This window comes from Eleginops maclovinus, chromosome 18 (genome assembly GCF_036324505.1).
Source record: "Eleginops maclovinus isolate JMC-PN-2008 ecotype Puerto Natales chromosome 18, JC_Emac_rtc_rv5, whole genome shotgun sequence".
NCBI lineage: Eukaryota > Metazoa > Chordata > Actinopteri > Perciformes > Eleginopidae > Eleginops > Eleginops maclovinus.
In genome coordinates, this window is record NC_086366.1 from 13,542,449 (window position 1) to 13,570,377 (window position 27,929).

At 39.9% G+C, this 27,929-nt stretch overlaps 3 protein-coding genes across 4 annotated transcripts in view; 1 reads left to right on the forward strand and 2 right to left on the reverse strand.

Annotated features, from left to right (window-relative positions):
• Positions 1-6,933: 6,933 nt before the first annotated feature.
• On the reverse strand, positions 6,934-13,203 carry rhoub (ras homolog family member Ub). The gene is made up of 3 exons (XM_063906661.1): positions 12,799-13,203; positions 10,883-10,941; positions 6,934-9,050 (listed from the first exon to the last, which is right to left on the reverse strand). Exons 1-3 carry the CDS (start codon positions 13,013-13,015, stop codon positions 8,595-8,597), a joined length of 732 nt encoding a protein of 243 aa, XP_063762731.1. The 5' UTR covers positions 13,016-13,203; the 3' UTR covers positions 6,934-8,594.
• LOC134880006 (ribonucleoside-diphosphate reductase large subunit) overlaps positions 10,943-27,929 on the forward strand; it is a 305,041-nt gene continuing 288,054 nt past the window's right edge. Inside the window, exon 1 of the mRNA XM_063906657.1 lies at positions 10,943-10,954. The gene's annotated coding sequence lies outside the window, so the exon portion shown is untranslated. The remainder of the gene's footprint in view (positions 10,955-27,929) is intronic.
• rtn2a (reticulon 2a) lies at positions 14,677-27,691 on the reverse strand. Of its 2 annotated transcripts, XM_063906658.1 has the most exons (10): positions 27,468-27,691; positions 26,563-26,616; positions 25,655-26,224; positions 24,802-25,011; positions 19,973-20,180; positions 19,289-19,427; positions 16,959-17,028; positions 16,818-16,864; positions 16,668-16,726; positions 14,677-16,055 (listed from the first exon to the last, which is right to left on the reverse strand). In XM_063906658.1, the coding sequence occupies exons 1-10, from the start codon at positions 27,496-27,498 to the stop codon at positions 15,980-15,982; spliced, it is 1,464 nt and encodes a 487-aa protein (XP_063762728.1). In that variant the 5' UTR covers positions 27,499-27,691; the 3' UTR covers positions 14,677-15,979. The 2 variants fall into 2 exon arrangements, with proteins under 2 accessions (XP_063762728.1, XP_063762729.1); XM_063906659.1 differs by lacking the exons at positions 24,802-25,011; positions 25,655-26,224; positions 26,563-26,616; positions 27,468-27,691 and adding an exon at positions 22,632-22,735 and having other exon boundaries at positions 15,244-16,055.

The window sequence follows — 27,929 nt, forward strand, 5'->3', positions numbered from 1 at the left end:
TGTAGGGAGAGAGGGACACGCTTACATAACTGGCCGTGTGACTGCCAACAGCTGGCTTGGTCTGGGCCTGCAACGCTAATGCTTCTACGGGTCCAGATCCAGATTTCATGTGTCCATCAGTTAGTATTTTATAAGAGACAGAATGGAAACAGTTGGGCCATGTGAGGTTCTGTCTCCCGTCAAGATGCATCTCCTCCGTCTAAGTGGAAAAGCATATGTGTTGATCAAATGCCAAGAACTGAGAAAGAGGTCATACAGTCATTTTAATACGCTGATACTCTATTTCATTTCAAACTGTTTGAAACAAGGCAATGCAACACTTCCCAGCCTCAGGCACTGACAGTTTATTAAAATGTATCAACATGAAGTGAAGTCTATATCTTCAGTGCGTCATAGCAACATGCTCAAATGATGATTGTGAGTTTAACTGGAGGAGGGTTAGGGCTAGAACTCTAAGAAACCTGCAACATGTATTACTGTTTCCTGTTGGATATACAGTTTCATGTACCAACATTTCCAAAAAGTCTCTCAAATAAAAAATAAAATAAAATCTGGGTTTGATTATATGCATTTAAAAAGTGTTTTGCACAAATAAATCTGATCTTCTGATCGGACAATTCTATGGTTAAGGTTTAGTTACTAGGAAATTAAGTTGGTACTTAAGGATAAATATACATGCCATGGAGGTGCTCTGAGGTTGTGAATTAAGCCAAATGCTTTAATTTGCTTGTTAACATGCTAATGTTGTGCTATAATGGTGTTCCTGTTCTCTCATCTTACCATAGCAGCATGTCAATATTTGCTAATAAGCACTAAACATAAAGAATATCTAGATGGGAACGGCATTAGTTTGCTGGTATTGATAGGGATGATGACTCTTTATCAAAACTCAGAATATCCCCAAAAGTTACTCTTGAGGAATACCTGCATCTTGGTACCAAATTGCATGGTGATCCATTCAATAGTTGCTGATATAAAACCACATACTGTATATCAACCTTATAGTAAGGTTAGAGAAAAGGTGGGGATCAACAAATGGATTCAGCTTCATCCTTTGGGGACCATGAATGTCTGTACAAACTGTCATGACAATCGCTCCTGTAGTTTCTGAATTTGAGTCTAGACCAACACCGACATTCCCTACCCGTGTATAGAAACCTTGACACCAGCAAGGCTAAAAATACTTGGTTAACAATGCTTATTGTTCTCCCATGGTTTCCCATATTAATACACATGTTTTTTTAAGCTATCTATTGAGCGGTCCTCCTCCCTCTGCAGACTTTGTGGCTCCATTATAATTCACACTAACTTCTATTTTTCTCCAGATAGACTGATCCTACAGCTGCTAGGATACTTTATCAAACAACACATATGCTGAACCAACCGATACTGTAATTCTTTCATTCTCAACATTTCTATTTTGAATTGAAGACCACAGGCTCTGTTTATCTTGCATGCATCGAACAATATGATTGTTTACTTTCCCAACAAGGAACTCCTTGGTCCATCAGTCCTGTTGAGCTGGTCAGGCCGCTAATGAGTCACATGGGTGGGTAAATAATCAGCTCCTCCCTCTGACATTATCACTTTACCGCTAAACCTGTGAATTGATTTCACAGGCACTTACTTTATGAATAAAATTGCACTTTTGTCGATATGTTGATTCTGCACTGATATTTGGAAACACTAACTTAGGGTGTGTGATCAATATTAAAACTAATGAGTTACCCATCTGTTATCTGTGGTGTGTTTGTCCTGTTAAATCAGTCAAACTGAAGGCTGTTGGGTTTGCAGTCCAAACAGACTCACACACACACACACACACACACACACACACACACACACACACACACACACACACACACACACACACACACACACACACACATACACACACACACACACAGACACACACACACACACACACACACACACACACACACACACACACACACACACACACACACACACACACACACACACACACACACACACACACACACACAGATGCAGGCGGCAATCAAACAGACTCAGGGAACGCCAACAAAAAATACTGATAGAGAGAGCAAGTGATAACAGAAAATAAAGGGAAGCAAAGGACATGAAGCGATACAATCATAAGTAAAGAGGAGAGAGAGAGAGTAAGAAAGGAGAAAATATTCACATATGTCCCAGAGTAAATGAGGTCACTACACCCGAAAGCCATTTCAACATAGAGAACAATGTATGTCTCTGGAGGCCAATCAGATAACATCAGCCAAGTGGGCTGCAGCTGTGACCCAATCACAACCTTTCTTAGTGACATCAGACGTACAGTTGGATTGAAACCAGGGAATATGATCTACGGAGGAAAGAAAAACTTAAAGGGTGGTTCTTCTTGGAAATCTAAACTTTATTGAATTAGACCCTGAAGCCTCCACTCGTATGCTCCAGTTTCATCAGCAAAATCACTTTCTAGAGTCAGGGAAGGACTACTTTTCATGCCCCAGATGCAATTTGGCACTAAAGACCGAAACCAAGTAGCCTACAGTGCAGGCAACTTGAGACGCTCTGCAAACAGCAGATGCTCTCCTTATCAAGAAATATGTAGCATCTGTTTACTGTCTGAACACCAGAGAATAGATATCCAAAATGTTTACAGCTGAATGTTGGAGACAACAAACAAAGTGAAATGCTGACATATCTCAAGTCAATTATTTACTACACTTTTCAATCAAGAGCAGTTTCCATTGTGTAGCAGAGCTGCTGATAAGAAACAGATATGGAGCTGCTTCTGTCATCCCATTCTTTCTGTAACAGGTTAATTATCTTTTCAGCTGTGAGCTCAACCATTAAAAGAGTGAAATTACACAACCTTATCCTATGTTTTCCCTGTGGAAAAACAAATACATTGTAAAGCCCATGTGACAAGCACAAAGGTGTGTGCGTTTGTGAATGAAGCAACATACTTTATGGTCTTTTGCCAATTTAATGTAGGTTAATATAAGGAAGTTTAATGGACTTTAATCACTATGAATATGATAGATACATTATAATGTCAATGTAAAAACACAAAGCCATGAATTAATTGAGCTGAATTCAAATTATAGTAAAATATTATAGGACAGAGAATAGGACAGAAATAATTAAACTCCCAAAGTGGAGCCAAAGTTAAATAAGGACAAATAGCAACTGTGTCAGGTTTACAAATGACTAAACAGCTTTATGAAGAATTTGCTTTAGGAGTAAGGCCTTGTAGTAAACTTTTTAATTAGTGGACCTAAAGGCTACAGTTGAAGCACCTTCACATAAATACACTGAATAACCGGCAAGTGTAAAGATACAAAAATGTTCACATCTAAACAGATTGCCTGAAGAAGAGACACATGTTTCGCAGACCACAGGACAGATGTTCTGGAGGCAGCGATGGGCCTCTTTATAGAAAAACACTGAGCAGTTCAAAGAGGCCCTGCTGACCCCGAGACAGAGCAACTCAATTAGCTTCCCATAATGAGACTGCACTGTGGGGGGTGTTTATATAAGCTTATTAAAACATAATCCTGCTAGCTACGCCATACTGTAGCATGCCAGACAGGTCACTCCTGCAACCACAGTGTTCGCTAACAGCAGGCTGGTGGCTTTGTTCCTCAGAAGAAATCAAAAGAGAGCTTAGACAAAAATATTTGTATTAATCATAAATCCCATTGAATCAAACAAAAAACAAAAAAAACAAGTTTAATTTCCCTCCAATTATATCGGTTCACCCTACAGATTTCTTTTCTACAGCCCAAACTTGGTGTTTACATAATGAACTCCACACTGTATACTTTTTGATGACTCAGAGCCTGAATTTTGTGTTATCTGATAATACTTTTGGACATGAGCTGTTGTTTAAAGATACAAACACTAAGAGAAAGCCACGCATCTGCATTAAAAATGAAGATTAAACCAGAACAGCAAAGTTGCAGGCTGTAAAACTAAAATATTTACCTTAAGGACGAAAAAACACTTATTATAGCACAGGCAAACTACAGAGTTTGGTTTTATATGTTGATATGCCGATGTCACCCTGCAAGATACCCTTTCCCATTAAAAAACGCAGTCTGGGAATTTTCAGTCTGAACATGGCAACTTTCAATGTTTTGCAGCAGGTTACGAATGAAAATGGGTTGTTTTATACACTGAGGAGCTGATGAGGGAGTGAGATGCAGGTGAGCAGTTGGGGAAGGTGACTTCAAGGCTAATGAGGGAAATGGAAACTGGGTGTAGATGAGTGCGTGATGGTAAAAGTAAGACTTTTGAAAAAGGATCATATGGAATATGTGGCCCTATTTATTGTAATGTATTTGTATCTTGTATTTTGATGATGTGTGCTGCTGCCTTCTTGGCCAGGTCACCCTTGAAAATGAGATCACGATCTCAATGGGTCTTTTACCTGGTTAAATAAAGGTTAAATACAAATAAATAAATGGAGTAATTATATCACTGAATAATTTAACATATTTTCACAATGTCAGTTGCATTTTAACATGTTCTTTAAATATTTCACAAGTGGTTTATTCATTAATATATCTCAAAAGCGTATTACCTTAATACTTATTTCAAAGCCCTTGATTGCACTCCTTTGTTTCTTCCGAATCATTATGACATCACTATGTAACACTTGCGCTTCTATTGGCTAGTGTTCCACCACATTGTACTTGATAGGTTCTGGTTTCAGACAGAGGGTGAAAAGAGTTGCTGCAGGATGGGCAGTATGAGAAAAATAAAGCATGTGTTGAACATTAAAGCATGTAGACATAGCACAGTAGAGGCACCAAATACGATAATAAAACCTGGAAATTAGCATCATAGGACCCCTTTAAGGGTGTGAAACGGGTGGCCCAGTCAACTGTACTTGGCCTGCTTGAGCTGTGAAAACTCAGATGATCGTTGAACTTTCTGCCCTACAAACCCAGCTCCTTACATAACTTCTGAGAATCATTTAGGTAACAAGTGAACTCTGACTCCAGATGAAAGAGCAGCTCTGTAATAGGTTTTGATGTCTTAAAGTTGATGAAGGATTGCTTCGGAACCCCTCAGATAATTACTAGCATAATGACTGGAGCTCAGCCCATGGGGCGGGATTACTGAGGGACATTAACAATGTCGATCAGGCCTGTTGGGTGGGACTGTGGTCCACTTTGTACATTGTCTTTAGGATTAACTGTTGCCCAAGCTCTTGTAATGCGATGCAATATGTCTGGGGCCCTGATTAAAAAATACCCACATGTAGACTTAACCAACGATTGAGAACAGTTCATTATTCTGGACATAAATCTGCTTTCAAAGTATTTTTAAGACCTCCGTCTTACTTCAGTGACCTGTTCTCATGTTCTCATATGTTCACAGGAGCACAAGTGTGAGTTTTTGGTCTTTATGTGATTATGCCACACAGGTTTACTTCGTATTTGTGGTTTTAAAGGAATCATGTGCTGTACATAGACTGAATACATGAAATGAACAAAGTCAGATGGACATTTGGCTCAGTGTTATGCTAAGCTAAACCTGCTAGTTAGACAGATAAAAGTGATATAATTCTGGTATTGATCTAAAGGCAGTTCCCAAAAATATGAAGGAGTTTAGTTGGTTAGATTACTCGTGAATTGTTGATTAAATACCTTGGTATGGTACTGTCTGTTTCCATCGGCAGCTGGAATCTAGCTACCAAATGGAGCCAAAAAGTTTTGCCTACGTGAAGCTGTGACCCTGTGACTACCAAATGACTCATGATCTTTTCATGATTGACAGCTCAAGACTTCCACCGCAGACAATAATTTGTAGGCCTACGTCTAGCAGACAGGTAGATATTAAAGTTAAACGCAAGCCACAAGACATTTCACAAAAGCGCTGCCTTGCTAGGACACAACAATGGGGTTTACTGCTAAAATATTGTTGGGAAGTGGAGCCATCCTGAATATCATAATTAGAGCACTTGGCAAAATTTTGTTCCTCAGTTTCAGCCAATCTGAGGCTTGACGACAGACTCATCTGCAGTCTGCCAGACGACACAAACTCTCTTTTAGCTGCCAACCCTATCATTAGCACTAAACAAGTATGAGATACCTAGATAACTGTTATTCGCGGCCCATTGTTACATACTGTGGTGCAGACACGTAGCTATGAATACGAGGAAAAGCCTATTTCCAGCAAATATAATCATCTGATCCTTCATAGTTAGAAGTCTTGGTGCCAACAAAACCTCTGCGGCTAAATCTTTGAAGTCACATTTAACTCTCTACCAACGTTGTAAAATCTAGTATTTATTCAATTTCAGAGACTGGCTGTGGCTGAAATTGTTTACTTGATGCTCATTATATAGAAACGTATATGTAAGAGTATATGGTGAATTTTTAAAACACTAACTACTGAGGTTTTAACACATCCAGCAGTTGCCTTCTGTATATTCAACTTTTTTTTCTGTCTTATCAATACATGTTGGTAGTTAGCTTACTGTTAGTGGCCCTTAGTGACTATGTACTATGGTATAATTAAATATGGTTAATATAAGAGATACAGACAAAAAAACAGAGCATGCTATAAAGTAGACTATATTTAACAAAACTAAAGGAAAAAAAGGTCAAAATTCAATGTCTTCCTTATACTAAAAGTGCATTTTATTCCGTTTTTCTATTGAATACTTTTTTCTTCAGTGGAAAGTGTTTTGTGAAACTTCAGGTACACTTTTGGTAATAGCTGACTAAGCTACATTTTAGTTGGGAAAAATCTGTATTTAGGGGTCGAGGTCCATCTTCCCTTTAGATCATTTTCTGTAAAGCAAACTGTCTCAACACCTATTGATGATCCCATAACCTTTGACCCCAGAAAGCATGTATGTAACGAGCACTGTTCCACACTCATTTTTTCTGTTCAGTCGAGATAACATATCCATGGAAGAGTCAACAGGGAAAACAGTTTAAATATTTCACATTTTATTTTGTTCCGCTCATACAGCTCAATAAACTGCTCTCAAGCCAAAAATCAGACACCAACTGAACACTCATTCTGTTAAGTACCATTTAGAGTTGGACAGCACAGCCGTGAATGACTCACTTATGTACACACAGATTTATCCTGATGACATTACAAACATCATAAATGAGTACTATGTAACATACATAATGACATACAATATTTCAAACATCTGCTGATCAGTTATTGGCCCAGAAGGAACAGATAAATAGACAGAGCTGAATGGCAGGCTTCTGAAAAATAAGAAGCAAACATATAATCAGTCTCTTTGGTGATTTCACCTCATTTACTGTATAATTTCAAAAGAGTAGAGAGCTCCAATATGCTGGCTGTGAAATAAGTATAATTATCTGTTTAAGGCCCTGACTGCAATGACAAAGAAAGACCCTGTGATCATCTAAACTGGTGGGTAGCGCAGGCAAAAGGCAGATCAGCCACTGTTTCAGTGACACTGTACACCTACATCTCAAGCACCACATGTGCACGTGTTGCTCTATGTCTTATCTACTCACTGCTCCACAGGCCATTGCATGGCGAGATTTCAGTGATGTGTTGTTTTATAAGTGCAATGTACAGTGGCACCACCCAACTTATTGCTGCAAACTTGTAACGGTAAAGTTATAAAAAACTAACACATTTTTTATTTTAATACTACAGGCGTTATTGAGTAAAGGTTTGTTTAATATATCCATACATATTTGGTTTTTTCGTGCCGTTTAGTGTTTGAATCTACTGTATTAGGCATGATTAAGTGAAGAGCATCTCTATCTGTTTGGTCGACTACACAGTGTGACTGCTTTAGTAACAAATCAAAATGTGGCACAGAGACAAGCTGGTGAAGAGAAATCCCTACATTAACCTGTAGTTTATACTGAAATGCAACAAAATAAGTCATAGATTTTAAAATAATTCATATTCATTTACATTTGATTGTAATCCAAAAGAAAATCAGTAAAAATAAACAAGATCAGTTACACATCTGACTGGAGTTGCTCCTTAACTTAGGAAGCAATGTGCAGGATTAGCTTTGGCAATCAACAGTGTAATTATTGAATCTTTGATTGGGAATTAAAGCTAGTTTACATTACAATTCATGTTCTGAGTTCAGTGAAGTAAATCATGTGTTAGGGGATGAATTACAGTGTAGAACATAGAAAATAATATAATTTGTTTTGGGCATTGCATCAGACACATAGGAGTATACTTTTAGTACATAACATCACTGTCTGAACACCTCCCCTCCAAGTCAGCTCACGTTTCCTTTGGACACGTTCAGTATGATATAGTGTTCATGTGCCATAAAACTTTATTAGCTCCATTATTTTTGGTTGAATGCTGGTAACAACTCATTTTTAACAGTTCAGATGGGCTCTGAGTAGCAGACATCCATCTGTCTTTTACGCATCAACAAAAGGATGTTTCCTGCAATGACTCTACAGCTCAAGAAACAGGCACACTCCGTTGAGTTATTGCTCCCTTGAATAAAAGTCATTCCGCCAACAAGATGTAAAGACGTCCAGGTGAATATAAAAAGAGTCCTTGAATCCATCTCAGTCCCCACCAATAAGTCAGCAGCTTTATCATGAGTCATAAGAAGTGTCTCCCTACTGGACACACACATACTTCTTCCACCAGGACTTGGAAAGCATCTTCATCTTATCGGCCGTGCTGCGGACCTTCCTCTCCCGCCTCACTCTCCTGTCAGACTGCCTCAGCCCGACAGCGATGGCCGCATCGAACACCTCCTTCAGATTCTTTTGTGTCAGCGCCGAGCACTCAATGTACGTTACAGCCCCAATTTTTTCCGACAGTGCCCTGGCATCTTCCTCCAGCACGGGCCTCTCCCTCCGCCTCGACAGCTCGATCAGCACTTTGACATCCTGTCGCAGGTCGCACTGTGTGCCAACGAGAAGAACGGGTGTGAGTGGGCAGCGGCGACGTATTTCGGGGACCCACTTCTCCCAGACGTTTTGAAAAGAAGCTGGGCTGACCACGCTGAAGCAGAGCAGCAGGGCGTCAGTCCGGCTGTAGCAGAAGTGGCGAAGTTTGTCAAACTCATCCTAATGAAGAGAGAAATAGATAGTTAGCAATGTGGTGATGTCAGGCAACTTAACGTCAACGTTTAGCTGTGAATAAATACTGTGATGACTCATTTTCATTCCCGTCTACACTCACACTGACCACACACATAGCACTTTTAGTAATGACTTAACTGGTCAACACTCTTAAGTAAGAACATCGTCACATGAAAGGCAATTGTGCCAATACCAATTAAATAAACTGTCTATGCAGTGTTTATATTGTGCTAATCCATAATATGCACAAGCCCTGCCCACTCATTTATGTCAACTAGACTGAATCTGTTGAATTAACACTCTGGTGCCACGCAGCTTTGACTAACAAGGGCCCCCCACACCCTTGAGTACACAGATTAAGTTTGGCAGAAACTCGACACAAACCTCTCCTTCTTTCCCTTAACACTCTACTTTCCAGCTCACGTCTAACTCCTCCTTCAACTAATCCCTCTTTACCTAAACAAGGTTCTGTGTCACCTCCGGATTTTCACACACAACTTCAAAGTCCTCACAAACAATCAGTAAACAGTCCAAATGCAAAGCTTAACAAATGCAGATGACACTTATCAACTTTGGATTCCCGCACCAGCTTTGGCTGTACTTTCCAATCTGATGACGTCCATCTACAGAACATACAGACATTAACATCTCTGAGTAAAGAGCAACTCTGTTTATCAGCTCTGGCGTCAGCTGTTATCATTTTCCTCTAGACTGTTTCTGTCTTTCTGTCTGGGCTATCTCTGTCCGTCTCCCTTTCTCTCCGTGTTATTCCTTTTTTGTTGGCACACGTCATCCTGTTTTCGGCACAAGCTATCCTCTTATGAAATGGCAAAAATACAGTAACTGTTTGCTGACTTTCATCAGCCTATATTTGCCCAAGCTTTTCTGCATGTGTGCGTCTCTCTGAATATATTTGTGTGCAGTTTTTACACTGTTTGCAGCTGGTAACATCCAATTAGATCTTAGAGGTATTAGGGGCTTGTTCAAATGCCTAGTTCCACTTTACAGTCCAGGTGATTCTGTGTTGAACTGACAGTGCCCTCACAGCATTTGTGAATGTCAAATATGCTGCTTCCAGGGCAGGGTTCTTGTTGTTGGATTATGAAACAACCACCCATGCTCCAGGGAAAAAAACACTCTCTTTCACAAGCTGTTCCTTCAAAGAATGCGCTTAAGTACCAACGTAATAATGAGCCAATAACTTTTGCCTGGCAACCTCCCTGTACCACCATGTCCTAAAAGCAGAGGTTTTTTTCCTTTTTTTCTATTAATACCTCCAATCTACCTTTAGGCTTTTCCCTCTCCTTCAGCACCCTGTCACTGCACCACCATAAGATACAGGATGCCTATCTATTGAGGTGTTATTTTCATTCCATATGAAGATTGACAGCAGAGCCCAGGAATGTAGCCATTTCTATATAGAAGAGCTACCTGAAGTAGCAGGCAAGAGGCCCATGTGATGTAAAGACTAAGTGCTAACTATTTCATTATTCAGTCAAAAATATTAAAAAAAGCTTGAAAGATAAATGCTTAAAACAAAATATGTGAAAATAAAATGGCTTATTTTATAGGATCAGTAACACCACATGGTGTTTGATTAACAATAACATAAACAAGGAAAGCTAATAAATTCTTCCACGAGTGAAGATATATGGAAATATATGGAAGTGTCAGTCGTTTGCAGAGACATGGCCAGAAAGAGCTACGCCACTACTATGGCTAAATCCTGACAGGTTGAGAGGTATAGGCTACATTGTGATACGAACATGGTGCCAAATATGTAATGTAATATGTGTTTGTGTTAGAACAAAACTCACCTGTCCTGCAGTGTCACACAACTGTAGTCTCACTGGGTTTCCATCCACCTGAACCACAGCTGTGGACATAGAAGCAGACACACAGAGATAATAAGTCAAAGCTGTCATCATGAGTTTTTTCCAGTGAAGGCTCCACACACACACACACACACACACACACACACACACACACACACACACACACACACACACACACACACACACACACACACACACACACACACACACACACCAGAATATTCTTTGGAATAAACAAAGGCCTGCCAGTTGAAAACACAAAGACCCCCTGATCTGCTTTTCCCACTCACAGACGGCCAGCTCCGTCTCGCCCACCCAGCCTGCCAGTTACTGTTGAGACCATAACACTTTACTGTCGCTCGGACCACTCTGTGAGCTTTGTTCTTTGCTGTGTTTTGATAGAGGCCATTCCAAGGTCCACTAATAGGGGGTTTGTTCTGGGACTCTCTTCCAATAGGCCTTATTTCCAGATTGGAAAAGTGGATGAGTCATTTTAAAGTTTCATTATAGGCCAATTTATTCTTTTCAGAGGAGTGAGCACAATGCAAAGCAGCAGGCACATGGAAACATTTACAATACGCCTGGAGTGTATGGTCGGTCATACCACCTGATCAAAGAGTTTGCTTGAACGATTTTTGTAGTAGGACAGGCATGGTAGCATTACAAAGGCAAGGAGCGGGAAGACAGAAAGAAAGGAAAGTGAGAGGGGGCCATTGTGTAATACTTTTCTAATCCCTGACATATGATACTCCTTTGATTTTCTGGACTAAAACTCCCTCTTATCGTCCCTTATCCCAGCCTCTCGCTCTGCTGTGCCACCTGTGGCATTACGTAACTGCTCTGAAGTCAGCTTTCAAGAGGACGCTCTCATTGCAGGGCACCAAGAAATGACATCACCATTAAGGGCCCCAACTGCACAATCACTCTCTGTCAGGCCGAGGCGAAAGACAATCTCTGCCTCTGAGCCACTGCAACAGATGTGCCTATTCCCGTACAGAGCAGAGGGCTCACGGGTCAAGGCTGACAACAATAGGCAGAGTTGTGCAATCCAAAACCCCTGAGCCGGAGACGCTCTCTGTCTTGTACGGAAGGGTTGAGCCAAGTCTCGTCTGAGGGAGGTGTATGTTCTCAGCAAGGGTTTTATAGGATGTGTGCTGGCCAAGTTGTCAATTTTACAGCTCATCAGTGTAATGTCAGAGTTTAATGGCACAAAAGAAAAGGTATGCTTACAGTTATGTTTACAGGACACAAGTATTAATTCCTTACATCTAAATGTGTGATTTTTCATTTATCAATTGGCCTACTGTCTGGTTCTTATATGCAAGAGTTTCAACTTCATCCACAGTGTTAGGTTTTCAGAAAGCTCTTGAATGACAGTCTGAGAATGTAATCCTGAAGGTTATCAACAAGTCACAGGTGTACTGTTTGAATGCCGCCACTGATCAGTTTAAAAGTTTCCCCTTTGTAGAATGTTGTTATTTCCACTCAGTTTGTAGTAAACAAAGCCTGCTGGGACAAGTTAAACAGTTTTGAAAATGTAACCATGCCAAATGCAAAACTGGCAATCTCAACTAATGTGCATTAACAAAGATGATAGTTAGATAATAAAAAATAAAAAATGCATCCATCATAAAAATGGAAAAAATAGGCAAAGCTGAAGAAGAGTTCAGTGAAAATTAGTGATTGTCAGGCAGGTGGAAACTGTAAAGAAATGTATTTAAAGTTTCATTCAACGACATACCTGGACAATATGCTTAAAGTTCAATACACAGCCTATTTCACAGTGTCTTTGTTAACTTTTTGTCCAGTAATAGAGGTGATATTCCTTTTAGCCTATATCGATTGATTCTCTCTTTTGAAGGCTTAATGCATAAACCAGACTGTAAAGTCATTTTTACCTGAGAAGTCATCAAATGCAGTAGGAACGTATCTGGTTGGGTAGCCATTCGTTGTGTAGCTGACCACCAGACTGGTTTTGCCCACAGCTCCGTCGCCGAGCAGGACACACTTCAGCAGCCGCTCCTGCGCCCCCCCTGGGCGGCTCTGGTTTGGGTTGTGTGGGGGTACCGGAGGGGCCATGGTCCGTCCGTAATCCATTGTGCCTGGAGGTGACATTAAAACAGCCAGGAGTTCACCGCGCTCTTCTACGGGCAGATGAAGAACCCACCATGAGAACAGGATTCCTTCTATAATAAGAGTTTATCATAGGTTTATAGTCTCGAGCTGGACTCGTGCGTAACACCTCTGCTCCTGTTCTGCGCGCTACCAAATCCGCTGTGGCGGATCTGCATCAGGACTGAAGCCTGCGGCCAAGCAGTTTACAATGAGAGGGCGGGTCTTAGGCGTTATATGTTCAGATTGATTTGACTAATCCCACCCACTTTACCTCCCAACAGGGGGCTGAACAGACAGGTTGAGAAGTCTGTATTAAAAAAGTGTAATCTTAAAAAAACAAACATATGCTTGTGCTAGGCTCTTTGATCAAAATGTTTAACGTATGATTTTTTACAAGGTCATTTATACTCCACATCACAACCAATTGTGTTATTATTTTTAGACAACTAAAAGTGTTGCCATGAGCTCATTGAGTTTGAACCTGAGCAGGCAAGTCCAGACTTCTCACTAGCACTGCAAAGAGGACAGCCTTTATGTACGTTATGAACATGACACATAGAGAACTGACATTTAAAACCTACTCAGATCTATCACCTGACCTACTTTATTTTGCGGCCATCTGAGCATAAAAATTAAGTCAGTGGCAACAAACATTAAAAGTAGTGAAGAAGAAACAAACCCAAAATACAGTCCAATCAATTTATACCTGTATAAGGAACGGACAAATTCAAATGTATCTACTTCTCTGATTGGGTAGTTTTTTAAACTGTCCAGTGGCGGGAGTCCTCCAGTTTTCAAGAGCTGTCAGACACACTGGACACTTTAAAGTAATATCTTGACTTTTGTCGCCTCCTTGTGGTTGTGTGAAAGAGACAGAAACAGAAACTATCATGCCTGAATATTTACAGGGTAAGCAAAGCATATCAAGAGGCCAAAAGTCACACTTTCTACACATTTCACATGTTAAGCCATATGTACAACAACATTAATTAAGGGCCCAGTAACAAACAATAATCTGCAATACAATTTAGCTTTACTGTGTAGGCCCATATCCCTGCAGCTAGAGTAGTTTCCTTTACACTTCTTGAAATCTTTTCAGTGAGCATTTTTCCAAGATTAAAACCCTAGTTGAATTCAGGAATACAAAATCATCAGTATACTACATTGGATGTTACGGCTGATTCTGTCTGATTTTAAACAAATTGAAGTTGCTTTCCTGTTTGGATTTATCTCCCATCCACACAGCAAAAGTAAAAGTTAAGCATATGGTTGTCTAGACTGAGAAAAAGCGAGTTTGATTAAATTTACATATGTTTTGTTTAAATCTAGCAATAAACCATTACATTAACATTTTGTTAATTCATGCCAAGCTGTAAAAATAGATAAGTAAGTAAATGCCGTCAATTTTAGTGTTTTTCTTTTTTTTTGCAGAAGAAATCCAAGACGAAAGATTTAATTTTGTATTATTACAGAAAACTGCTGCAGGAAGCTACTGAGCAGCACATGTCTAAGGCTAACATGTTTAGGTTTTATTGACCATGTCTGTTAACACAAGTTCACTGAAGCACACATAGTTAAATTATGCAATAATAAGGCATAACAACTAACACATTTTGGTATGGAATATAAATGCAACCGCTAAAGGAAAATGTGAAACTGCAGAGAATCCTGGATAATTTTATTATTCCTAAAACGGATGTACTTACAATTCTGTATAAGATACCTTGTCATGGTGCACATTAAACCAGTATTGTACAGTACATGTACAAAACACCATTCTCCGGAAGGCAATGGTCAGGTGAAGTGGTTTGTTACGGGAGGCGGAGTCGCTGTAAGCTGTTGTCAGAAGTTTTAAGTACTGTGAGTCAGATCATGCACTATTACCTGCAGTTACTGTTACAAGGCACCTGCTGTATTTCACTCCCACATTACTTCAAAAGGCTTGAAATAATCACATTATGAGTTCAGAGAAGATATCTTTCTGCAATACTTGCATTGTGTATCATGTGATCTTAAAATGAAGTCCTGTCAGGTAATTTCCTTCCGTTTATGATACATCTTAACTATTAAATTTGTAGCAGAAGATTATATTTCTCTAAATATTATGTTACAACTTTTCAGTGGTGTGAGCAATGAAATGCAATTTGAAAACATAATCAGGGAAAAAAATACAACTCAAATGAATGATGAATGGCTTTGAGGATGAAAAGAAACAACGTTTTGGAAAATAAAGAAGAAATGTGACTTTAATTGATTGTAGGTAGCATTTTCATTTCACTAAGCTGTAGGTCAGAAATTACACACGCACACTTACACACATGCACGCACGCACGCACGCACGCAAACACACACACACACACACACACTCGCACTCGCACTCGCATTAACATGGAGTAACAGTCATGAGAATGAATATGCATTCAGAAAAAGTTCATGTGCTGACACATGCATCTTTAATTGCCAGTTTTATGCTGCTATGAATAATGATGACCCCTGTTTATCACCTTAACAACCAACTTCCCTTTTTTCAGGTGAGTAGCTGTCGGTGTGGGAACTTTCCATTCCTGGTCATTGTACCTCATTTGGACTACAGCTCTCAACCATCTAAGACACCTCTTGAGTCATTTTTAACATATGAAAAACAGTGAATATTTTCGACGATGGTCACATACATCAAGCTGTGTCATCTTTTCATCTCTGACGTCACCAGCAAGAGTCTCATTCAAGATTCATACACCTCGATTAAGTTTCAACCCCGACCCCGACCTCCATCTCCATTAATTAGATACAGCTAGATTATAAAGTACCATGCGTGATCCTCATCATTGTCCGTTTAAATAGCCTCCCCTCCCCAGTCTCTGGAGCTCCGTTCTCTGGAGCTCTGAGCACAGACTGTGGGGTAAGACATTTGAGTGACATCCTGTATCTCTGGGAGCTTTTCCTTAAGTTCTTGTCCATCAGTGTTTACTGGGCTTTGGGTTTGGCGCCACCAGGAGTTGAGTCAGGAGGAGGGCCACCACCATGGGCAAGTCTACGAAGACTGCAAAAGAGAAAAACAGAGGAATAGTTAGGACTTGAGCAGTTTTGCAATTTTTTGTCTGTCCTACCAACATAGCAGTTTTGAATCCTTACACATTAATGTGAGGCAAATACCCAAAAGTACACTTAACCATCCCCTGATGCAAATTTATGATAACCCTTCGGCACACATTATCATGTTTGTCTTATCTATTGTATACATATATTTGATTTAACATACATTTAATGGTTGAATTGTTGTTATTATAATTAATGCACCCATTTGACTGTTCATCACTGTTTATCAACTGTTAAAAGTTTAGTCTTATTTGGAGTGATAATTCTACTATTGTAGTGCACAATTGTTGACACTGGATGACTGTTCATTATATGAGAATTAAATGAAACATCCGCTCTCCAATGAGATGTGTGAGCGACATCATGTCCCCATCAATCAAACATTTCCCTCTGATATACAAAAAAACAACTGTCCCGTTTTAAAGTTGACAAGAGCAGCATTTGGAAAATAAAAGTTAAATCAGGTGTGGATACTACAACAGACCAATAATCTGCCTCAGTAGCAAAATACCAGTTTTGGTGGCAATATTGCGCCAGAAGATGGAGCCATACTCACGTGTCCTTAAAGTTGTCAATGTTGGCCTGGATCTTTGCAATGACGCTGTCCACCTGCTCCTGTTAAATAACAGACGTGTGTACGTTATTTCAATGAATATGGAAATAAAGTATCAATTAACGTGACAGTAAAAAAGGATCAATTTATTACCTGGCGTTGTCTGTAGAAAAGTGGCAAAGAAAAGACAGCGATTATGCCTGCAGGAAAACAGAGAAAAGTAGAGAAGTTAACATCAAACCATAGAGTATTTTAATGTATTTAACATTTCCAGCAATGAGATCTCTGTCCTACCGATGATGAGCAGGGTAAGGCCATTGCACAGCTCTCCCAGGTATGTCACAAGGTACACCAGAACCAGCAACTAAGACAAAAAGAAAGAGCAGTTACTCAGTTAGTTTAACTCCTATCAAAGATGTCTGCAGAAAGAAGTACATCACGCTGCAGTATGGCATAATGCCCTGCAAAATGACTCCTTATGATACAATGTTCTCCCTGTTGAAGAAAGGAAAGAGTAAAGTACAGGACTCCAAATATGGTTCTCTGTGTGTCCCCTTATATCTCATAGTGTCACAGTTCTGTGTAAGGGATCCAGCGCTGCCCTGATATGGGACACCCCTGTCTCAGATGGAAAGAGACTCCAGCTGATGCCGGGCGTCTTCGCGTACCTCCTCCTGTGTGCCAGGTCACATACCGGCCAGGTCAGAATTGACACTTCGAGGGTTAAGGGGCTCAACCAGTTACACTGACTCATGATTTACTGCAAATAGGTTAAGTCTGTCTGGTCACAAACTGCTGCTGTTAATTACTGAAATGCCATCATTATTTTAGGTATGATTTAAATAAATTCAGTTATTTAATGTGCAATACTTTATTGGGACATCTCAGCTAAAGCAGATACAATGTTTAGACTTTGGTTCCAATTTGATCAATGTAAGAAGTTTGTGCAAACGCATTCACATTGCTTTAGGATAATACTATTTATATGTATTGGTAACACCTGAAATGCTTTGTCATACGTAACATTTTGTATTTTGCCAAAGTGGCATTCATTTATACTGGAAGTGTTCTTCATTTTTACTCTTGCACTGTGAACTGAAAAAATAGTGGTTATGTTTGTCAAACTTTTTTTTAGAACTGTTCAGAAAGCTGTATAAATATCTCCATTACAAAAGTGGCAACTAAATAGATTACATTTTTAAAGTGATACGTGACACACTATACCAATGAACATAAAGTACACTGGTCGTAAATTTGACACTGGTACTGACCTTTCATGTGGATTAGTGTGAAGAGATGTTTTCTCTATTGGTAATGATGATGATATGATGACACTGCTGTGTGTGTGTGTGTGTGTGTGTGTGTGTGTGTGTGTGTGTGTGTGTGTGTGTGTGTGTGTGTGTGAGATACATAATAATAAATTGTATATGTATAGCACACTTCAAAACAAATTCATCTCAAGGTGCTTCACAATTCAATAAATACAAAATTAAGAGACCACCATCATTTATAGGTATGTCTTTTGAGTAAATATTATTATTATTATTTTTATTGTATTCTATAAACTACTGACAATTTTTCAATGTTGGAATTCAACAGACACTGGAATGGCTGCCATACATGTATTTTTTCTTGGGCTGTCTATAAAAAAAATGAAATGTACACGGCCCTCTAATGCTCCACAGATTCTCCACACCAATGAAAAGCACTATGAGAAAAGAGTTTGTGTGTATTAGAACTACTACCAACATACATCAGTTTTATTTTGCGCAGCATTTTGACATCACATTAACTTGGCAGATGCTTTTGTTTCCAATGTGTAGATAAGTTTTATGACATTATGTAGGCATGAGGAGCTGGAGGCGGAACAATGAATAGTATGATCTCTAGTCTTGATTTAACGTAAAGTCCTAAAGACCTAAATCACTGTTTATAAACAACTGTGGCAACAGATTTTGGGTGGTGACAAGTGATACTGTCTCTTTTGTTTACATGCAGGTTTGATAAATATTAAAAGAATGCTTCGGCTCTACTGGCAAGAGAGACATACCCAGAGGCTGAAAAGAAAGAGTGGATGAGAAGACTACAACAGACTGCTTCCTTTTTTGGTTGTTAGTACCAATTTAATAATAATAATTTGAAAGGATTTATTTTCCAAAAGGGACAAATTACTTTCCACATTATAATCAAAAGATATGTTTTTGGGGTCTGACAGTTGCCGTCAGTGATGTTGCCCTAATCTAAAAGTAGAATCGTCAACTGTGAGCTAGCCTAATGAGAGAGATGGTTGAAATGGTAATACTGTGATCTCCAGTGATGTGTGCACGGATGATGGAGGGAGGAACATGAATGATGGAGAGAAATTAAAGAATGCAGAGAGGGAACTGATGTCAGAGTTAATGAAGGGGAGAGGTTAACTAGACAGTTGAAGCAAGGCTATAAAGGCAGGCCCTTAAGAGAGAAGATGTAACCCCCCCCCCCCCCCACACACACACACACACACACACACACACACACACACACACACACACACACACACACACACACACACACACACACACACACACACACACACACACACACGCACACACATACAATTAACTTGATTGGCTAGTTAAGCTCACCTTGATGGACTCCAAGAGGTTTTTAACAAAACAGAGTCCCTTCAGAGATTCAACAGCAGACAGAGCCATGACGATGGCTTTCTGCATGTAGAGGTCAGCCTCCTCTCCAGTGAAACTGATGTCCATGTCCAAATATGACCTGAGATAAAGTATGGACAATAAACAGAAATGTGATACTTCCTGTACAGGTCATCAAATAATCATATATTAATGGCACAGTGGTACAAGTTCTTTAGCTCCTATCCTCAAGCCCAAATATAAATCAAGTCAGTGTCCAGAGGTCAAAAGCCAAAGTCGCCTTTCTTAGAAGTGTGTCAATATTTAATGAAAGCACTTAAGCCAGCTATTTGTTCATAACCATTATCAATAATAACCATAATTGGAGACAGAATATATTAAATTATTTGATCTAACCCTAACCCACAGCAAATAATATGTGAAGTTAAAAAGGCAGGGAATTGCTTACTTAAAGAAAGAAAATAGAAATGGATGTGGAAAGGCTTGTGGCCAAATTGACTCAGAGGCTTGTTTTGGAAAGCATTTATGCACTCTGACTGAATGGGGCCAAGCCTCTTTTCCCTATTTTGACCATGTTCCTTTTTTAGAAAAGCTGGAGAAAAATAATGAGAAGGAGGGATTAAAATGCAGTGTCCTTAATGAATAAATGAAATCATATAATCTTACTTGAAGGGATGCTCTCCATCACCCCAGTTGAGGATGTAGAGGACTTGGTAGTAGATGCGCACTGAGATGGTGAAGCACATGACAGCTAGTGAGACGGTGGCGAGCACAGAGATGACGCTGAGCTGGAACAAGGACAGCAGGCCGACCACTATCCCTGTTAGGACCATGCCTGTCCGCTCCGTGTCCTTCCAGTAGATCAAGTCCATCACTGACAAACAAGGTGAGAGGAGAGGGAGGAAACGATTAAACCAGGACGGTGAAAAGAATAGAAACTGTGATGGTGTTTGAGGTAAAACAGTGTAAAAGATGATGAAATAAAACAGCATTGAGTAGAACAATCTAAAAGAATAAGTATGGTTGGCTATTACGACTGTAAAGAAAGATATTCAGACTCAAAAAAAGCGATTCAGTAGAGTCTAGAGAAAAGAGATACTGTTGACCAATCCCTAAATTTGTGAATAGCTACAGAAATTCTCCAACCATATATCTCTTCAAATCTTAAATCAACCGTATTTTAAAATTCAAGCAGAGAATTAGTATCAATATGTATTTCTAACAATATGACTGGAGCCTCAATCCTTTAGGCCCACAATGGACTTTCATTTTTCTGGGAACAATGGAGAGGAAGGAGGAAAAGAGTAGTTCTGACTTAGGTAAAGGAAGGAGAAGAGAAGGAAGAGAGGTGGAAAGGGGGGGACATGAAGCAGAAAGCAATTCCAGCTCTCAACACCCAGAGCAGCGACTAGGACACGTCAGGCTGCTGCTCTGGCTAAATTTAGCCCTCGGATGAAAGAGGGAAGCAAACGGCCGAGAAGAGTGCAGCCTTTCACAGCACCTGCCTACAGACATCAGCAGTCAGCAGTCAGCAGTCCCCTTTTCCTCACCCTGCTGCTGCCCCTTTCTGTCACCCGGCAACAGCTGCCTTGGAGACTGAGGCGTCCGAATCATGCTTTAGACGAGTGGACAAATTCATTATTTTATGGACTTTTCCTTTTTATCTTCATAATAACACTGTAATAAAATATATTTAATTAAATTGAATATAGTGTATAATACAATCTTTCAACCATCCTATTTTTCTCTTTACATAACTTCACTTTTTTAACCCTTATAAATTACCATGATACAACAATGAGTTAACCTTCAATATTTATTTTTGCTTATCATTCAGTGAATTTCTTAGTCTATTACAAAAAAGGGAAGCCTCTTTGAAAGATTTCACAGACAGGAGATGGGTTACTCATAAGCATCACTGCACACAATTAATATTACCCATGATGCCACTGAAACACACCTGTCCCGACGTGTTTGTTTGTGCTGCTGTCATTCTGACATAGGTGTGCTCAGCACATTGGTGTCAGAGCGACTAACTCAATAAGAACCATTCAAAGAGACCAACACTGGAGTGCAGACAGTATCAAATAAACGAACAATGTCAACATTTAAAAAAGGACATATGGAAGACCCTGCTAGATTTAGTACCATTGGGTGAGAAAAAGCTTAGAACACATTAAGCAAACATGATTAAAAGTAAATAAATGAGCTTAGGAAGTACTGGTGCCCATATATTGGTCCCTTAGGACTGAACAAGACAAGCTGTTTTATGCTAAGCTAAGCAATGCTAAGCTAATATGAGATATGCTAATTGCAATTGGCTATGATAAATAACCCTTTAGGTACCTTTAGAGAGGACTTGCCTTCAGAGACTTCCTCTTACTTTTATTGCCAATAAAAGCTTATCTCAACTAAGCAAACATTAATATACTTCAAGTGTACTTCATGAGCAGCTGTATTATCATATCAGCAGATGAAAATACAGCGAATGACAGAAATCCACAAGGACATTCTATTCAACACATAAACAGTAATGCCATTCAAACCAGAAAAGTATATGCTGGTGTACTAAGCAGAAGACTTAGTTACATAATATAAAAACGAGCAATGTGGAAGTGATTGCATGAAGGAATCAACAATTCAATCAATTAATCAGCCAATTTAACAAAAACAACATAAATCACATGGCTTGTGTATACTTTATGTAAACTAAGCCTGACATCCTTTCATTTAAACCTCAAAATCTATGACATTCGATCCAGTTTCTGTCAGATTAATCACATCTGTCCAATACATTCCATACTGCTGCTTGTGCCAGCTAGTGAACCTAAAGAGGAAACACTCAAATGTAACCCAGCTGGTAAAATGAACTAGCATACCACAACAAGACAGTTTACATTAATTAATAGACTGTCGTTATTTTGAATAATTGAAGGCTTGTGATACATGGACTACCCTTCATGATATCAACAGTTCATCAATTCAAAGGCAAACACAACTCAAGCTGACTGCAAAGCCGTCTCCAGAGACTCTTCTTGTAAAATGATCAAAGAGGAGCGAGAAATCACTCAATTCCCACCTTCAGTCCCCTGATAGTCCAGCCTTCTCAACTTTGCAATAAAGTCACAAAGCTTAACAGTCTAAGACTTAGAAGTTGTTTCCACCCCTTTCCACTTCTGTAGCTATCCACTGCCTTCTATTTTCTCTCTAAAATTAAACATGTCTCTTTGCAGTTGCGAACTGTCAGCTCATGGCAGTAAACAGATACATGGTCTACATAGGTGTCTCAAATAATCCTCTTTTTGCTTCAGTCATATGTTCTCACCTTTACTGGCCATTTTGGTTACCGCTCCAGTGTTCCCTCTCACACCCTCTGTCCCTCTCAATGTCCCGTAAGGCTCCCCTCGCCCCTCTGAGCTGTTTTTGGCCACCCCCTGCTCACTCAGCAGTCCAAAGACTTGACAGCCCAAAATAATCTAGTTTGCAGCACCGCCCACCTCGCATCGAGACTCCAAGAGTTTCACACATAAAGACATGATTCACCACAATAACACAAAACTCTCAAAATCCTTAAATCATATTCCTTTATGCAAAAGTTGATTCTGAAGCAGAATGAATGAAAGGCATTCCTTTGAACTCACACAAAGTTATATAGAGTTGGGTTTGGTATTCATGTGCCATCTAACACCTGAAACAGGAGAACCCGGGTTATTTTCTGTTATGTCACCAAGCCAAACCTTTCTGTGCCATCACTGCTGATAATAAATGGATGAGGAGCTTGATGTTCTGTCCTTTTTCTTGATAAGAGTTGTAAATGTTGCTGAAATAAAGCTTGTTTCATTGAATAATGCTTGGCATAATGCTTGGATTGCTAACAATGTAATGGTTATTCCAATCTGCATTTTTAGGAAATAATTACTTGCTTAATTTGGTTTGCATAGAAAATTGAGACATTAGTATACAGATGAACTATTTAATTGCAAAGTCCAACAAGTAAGGTTGGGTATCATTTCAAATTAAAAGCTTTTCAAGTGTGTAATGTTACAAAATGCAATGAGCTGTATGAGATATATAACAGTATATCGTTGCTGGAGACATTCAAGTGTCTGAAAAACCATTGAGGTTGTGCAGCCTCTACAACAAGCAACCAAAACAGATACAGTATGATGCTCCAATAGATGCATGTGTGCTATTTATTCAGGACACCCTAAACTCTGTCATCAGCCTGGCCACACATTCATCAGCGGTCTGAGGGTTTACTGAACCCCCCCACATCCACTAAAATAAGACTGAGCTCTATATGGTCTATCCACTTAAAATGCCTCTAAGCTAAGAACAGGATTTTATCTCGCAATCCGTCGTTCTTGCTTTTTCTTTTGTCTCCAGCACTCGTAAGTGCAGACAATGTCGCACAAAAACAAAGACAGACACACACAGACACACACACACACACACACACACACACACACACACACACACACACACACACACACACACACACACACACACACACACACACACACACACACACACACACACACACACACACACACACACACACCTGTCTCTTTCTGTGTGTGTTTGTGTGTGATTAACATGGAAATGATCGTATCAGTGATGGTGGGGTGCTTGTCCAAAAAGTCTACCAATGCCATAAATGCTTTCCCCACAATTAGCAAATCATTCCTGAAATCCCGGGAGAGGGTAACTATGGAGACACAATGAGCAGGCAGGACTTCCGGGGAAGGGGGGCGCTATCTTTGTCAGGCTGCTCTTGAAGGTCCATGCTGAAAGTGAAATCTGATATTTTCCTTATTTAAAATATTGATTAACGGGCTGAGAGAGGATCTTGCTCAACAACAAGGCAAAGACAATGAGATGTGAGGACGGTGGTCAGACTAGTGAGAACATGATACCTCCTTAGTTAATAGGTATTGTTCTGTTAACAAACACTGAAATGATAATGAATAATGTTTTCATGTTAAAGTGATGCTTAATTGTTATTTTATCATGTTGTTTTTGTAATATATAGAAAACAAAGATAGGCATAGATAGATGGAGCATAGACAAATTATAAACCACTTACAAAGTACTATCTGTCTAAACCATGTGTTTAGATTTACCAACTATTTAACAAGGTATTTTAATCACTATTTGCAACTTTATTAAAGCCAGCCAAATAATGTTTATAGGTGATTCACAATCCAATTACTGAAGAAATATGCAATTATCTGTGTCTAAATAATAATAATTATCTCAATAATGTTTTTTTTAATCATTATTTTCTAATCATTAACAGTTACTAAATACAGTGAATAAGTTTTACACTATGTGCATGATAACTTCTTAAAGTAAAATAAATTATAGGATATCTAAAACTAAATAAACATTTCTTAGGTTGTAAACAGTTAAACGAATGTTTCTAACTAAAGTGTTATTAATCGTGGTTATTTCAAGTGAAAGCTTATTTAAAGATACAGATGTGAGTGTTATACCTGCTATAGGAGTGCTCCGAAAGGTGAAGTCCTCTGATAGGTTAAGAGCTGAAAACCAGTGATCGCTGAGCAGCTGTTCCTGAGAGTTTTGACCAATGGCAGCGGGCGACGAAGATGCCGGGCCTCTGGCTTGCATTGATGTGAGCAGCTTGACTGAAATGGTTTCCCTAGTGACGGGCGACTCTGACTCGGTGGTCTGTGAGGCTGCGGCTGCCAGGAAACAAAAGATGACGTCACTATCAGGATGACATCACAGCACATGAACACATGCTCAGCTTGAGCTGTGAGACACAGTTTTTGGACTGCAACATTTGTGATGTGAGTTCAAAAAATGAAAAAGCTTTTTCCATATTTTCAACCTTTCTTAAACTAAATCTTTAGGATAGCAATAATTAGGAGACTTTTAGCATGTTAGCCTGCATTACTGGCTACACGCTGGGGCCTTTTTGGAGTAAAATAATTACCCGCACAAATGATGTCCCTCTGAAATGGCGGACAATAAATAGGTTGGGCATTTCAAGATACATCTTAATATATAATTATAGATTACAAAACCTTTCATTAGTCAAAGCATCATCATTAGATCTGGGAAGTTCCTTTTGATTTGATTTGATTGAGACGACACGATACCTGTTGGACCAACATTTAAACATTGCAAACCACTACTTCAACCTTTTGTTAGCATATGATATAAAGCTCAATCCTGCACTACATGGCCTCTAAATATGTAATCAGGTGACATCCACTATACTTTGCGGCCTACTTTAAAATTACTTGAGCAAATACTCTAGTCTGTTTGTTGATGTTATCACATGGTGAAAAAACCTCCTTGTACATATTTGCTGTTTCTCACCCTGCAGTATCTGTGAGGGGCTCTGATGCAAGGAAGACAGGGACGCAGAGGGGTGCTGTTCAGTATGAGTCTGACTGCTGGGAGACTCTCTTCTTTGAATTCCTTCGTCTCTCCCCTGAGTTTCTGGCTCCAGATTTTGAGGAATGGGCTGGACTGTAATAGTCTCAGTTTGTCTTTGCTGCTCCCTTCTTGCAGCTGCACTCGCCTCCACCGTCTCCTGCTCCCTCCTTTCTGAGGTCTCCTCTTCTTCCTCTCGCCCGAGGAATCCTTGAGGGTCCCAGTCCACATCTGGGGAGTCCAACAGAGTTTCCAAGGTGTCCGTGCGGATCAAAGAAGTGCGACTCCCCCGAGATGCGCCCCGACGTCGGTCACGGAAGTGCCGTGAGGCTCCTACGGCTTCGGCCTCGGCGATGGCAATGTACGAAAAAGTCAGCTCAGAGGAGTTCTGCCGTGGTGTGCCCCAGATGGATGAGGATGACAGCAGTCCCTCCTCATCATCTTCCCCCTCCTCATCGTCAGACCACTCCCTGGCTGTTTGCAGCTCGCATATCTCAGACTCCTCATTTCCGCCTGAATGGAGACAGAATAAGAAAAAATAGGGTCACCCCAACCACAGCTTATACAAGTAGAGTCTGCTGCTAACGGTGTGTATTGTAATCCAGAGGCATACAAGGATAGTGCTTTGAATGAATAAATAAAAGCAGCCAGGTGTGTCATTTGATGTCTGGGAGAAAAGGAGGTGAGACACCTCAAGTGAATGAAACTCTCTTTGATAAGTGCATAAACATCTCTCCTCCCAAAAATGAAGCAGTGATCAAACAGTTCAGAAGAAAGCATTTAAGAAGCAGGGATTTTCTATTTTTGTTAGTATTGTGAGACAGAATTAGTGTCACATGTGTTCCTCATACCATCGGTGCAGGGAGGTGTTGAATCTGGAGTGGAAGCCACAGAGCCATATTCCTCTAGAAGAAAACAAAGACACAATTTTACATACATCTCCATGATCAACATGGCATAGCAAAAGATTGTTAGAATATGTTATTGCTGCTTTAACATGCAGTTAACCTTTACACAACCCTTACATTCATCCTATTACAATCTTCAATGTATGTGTACTCATGTGATTATAACGAACATAAGCTAAACATTTCCACACCTTGTTTTGAGTCCTTTGAAGTAATAACAGTGAACTGCCTTATGTGATTTAAGTCATAGACAACCGTAAATACATACTCATTTTGTTCATTCTTACAGAGCTAAACCGGCAGCAGTACCGGCCTTCACTACATTAGACAGCCAGCATGACATTAGCTAATAAATCAACCCAGGCGGAGCTAAGAGTGCAGCATATTCTCTTTTGTGCATGCATTAACACATGCAAGTATTTATAAAACCACTTAAATATCATGTGATTGTTGTGAGACAAAGATTACATAAAACGCAGATATAAAAGCACACAATAGAATCTTTTAGTGAAAAAATAACTTGCATTATTCAGATGCCTGCCTGCAAAGCCTCCTCGTACCCAACCACATAAGCATCTAAAATCACTGGGATGCAAGGACAACAGAATAGGTCTCCCTCTGCACTGCATCCATCAATTCTGCCATGTGCTAATCAAACGAAGGATGGAGGAATGGAGAGCAGGCAGGAAGGGGACTGAGCTAACACATACGATGCTTACAGCTGTTAGCAAGAAAAGATGCTGAGCTGAAACATAAAGCCTACATATAAAAAAAAAAGGTAGAGTGTCGTTTAAAAGACCTCCCACATGGAAACACAGAAGGAAACAGCAGAACAAAAGCAGACTCACGGCAGTGGGAGAATCCTAAAACCTGGCCCATACTCCATCAAGGCATCGCTGGGCCCGTCCAGTCTGGAAGCCCCCCCCCAGCTCCTTTGCTACTGGCGCTCACCTCCTGTAGAAATACTCTCTCTCTCTTCCTCCTCCACCTCCCTCTGTTTCTTGGCGGTCCGTTGAGCAGCTTCCTCACTCTCCTGCCTCCCGTTGCTGTCACTTAGCAGCCCCGCCCTGCCTCCCTCCTCTCTCCATCCCCTCTTGCATCCTTATGACTGCAGCTGTAGTAATGTACGCTACAGCAAGTGAAAGGAGTGTGAGCCTGCAGTCCTCTCCCATTCATTGCTTATCTGTGTCTCACTCCCTTGTCATGTGATTTCATCTGAGGATCTTATAGGGCCAGGCTGTGGAAGAAGGAGTAACAGGTCATTAATAATGTATAATGTACAAAATGTATGTAGACAGAGATGCATTTGA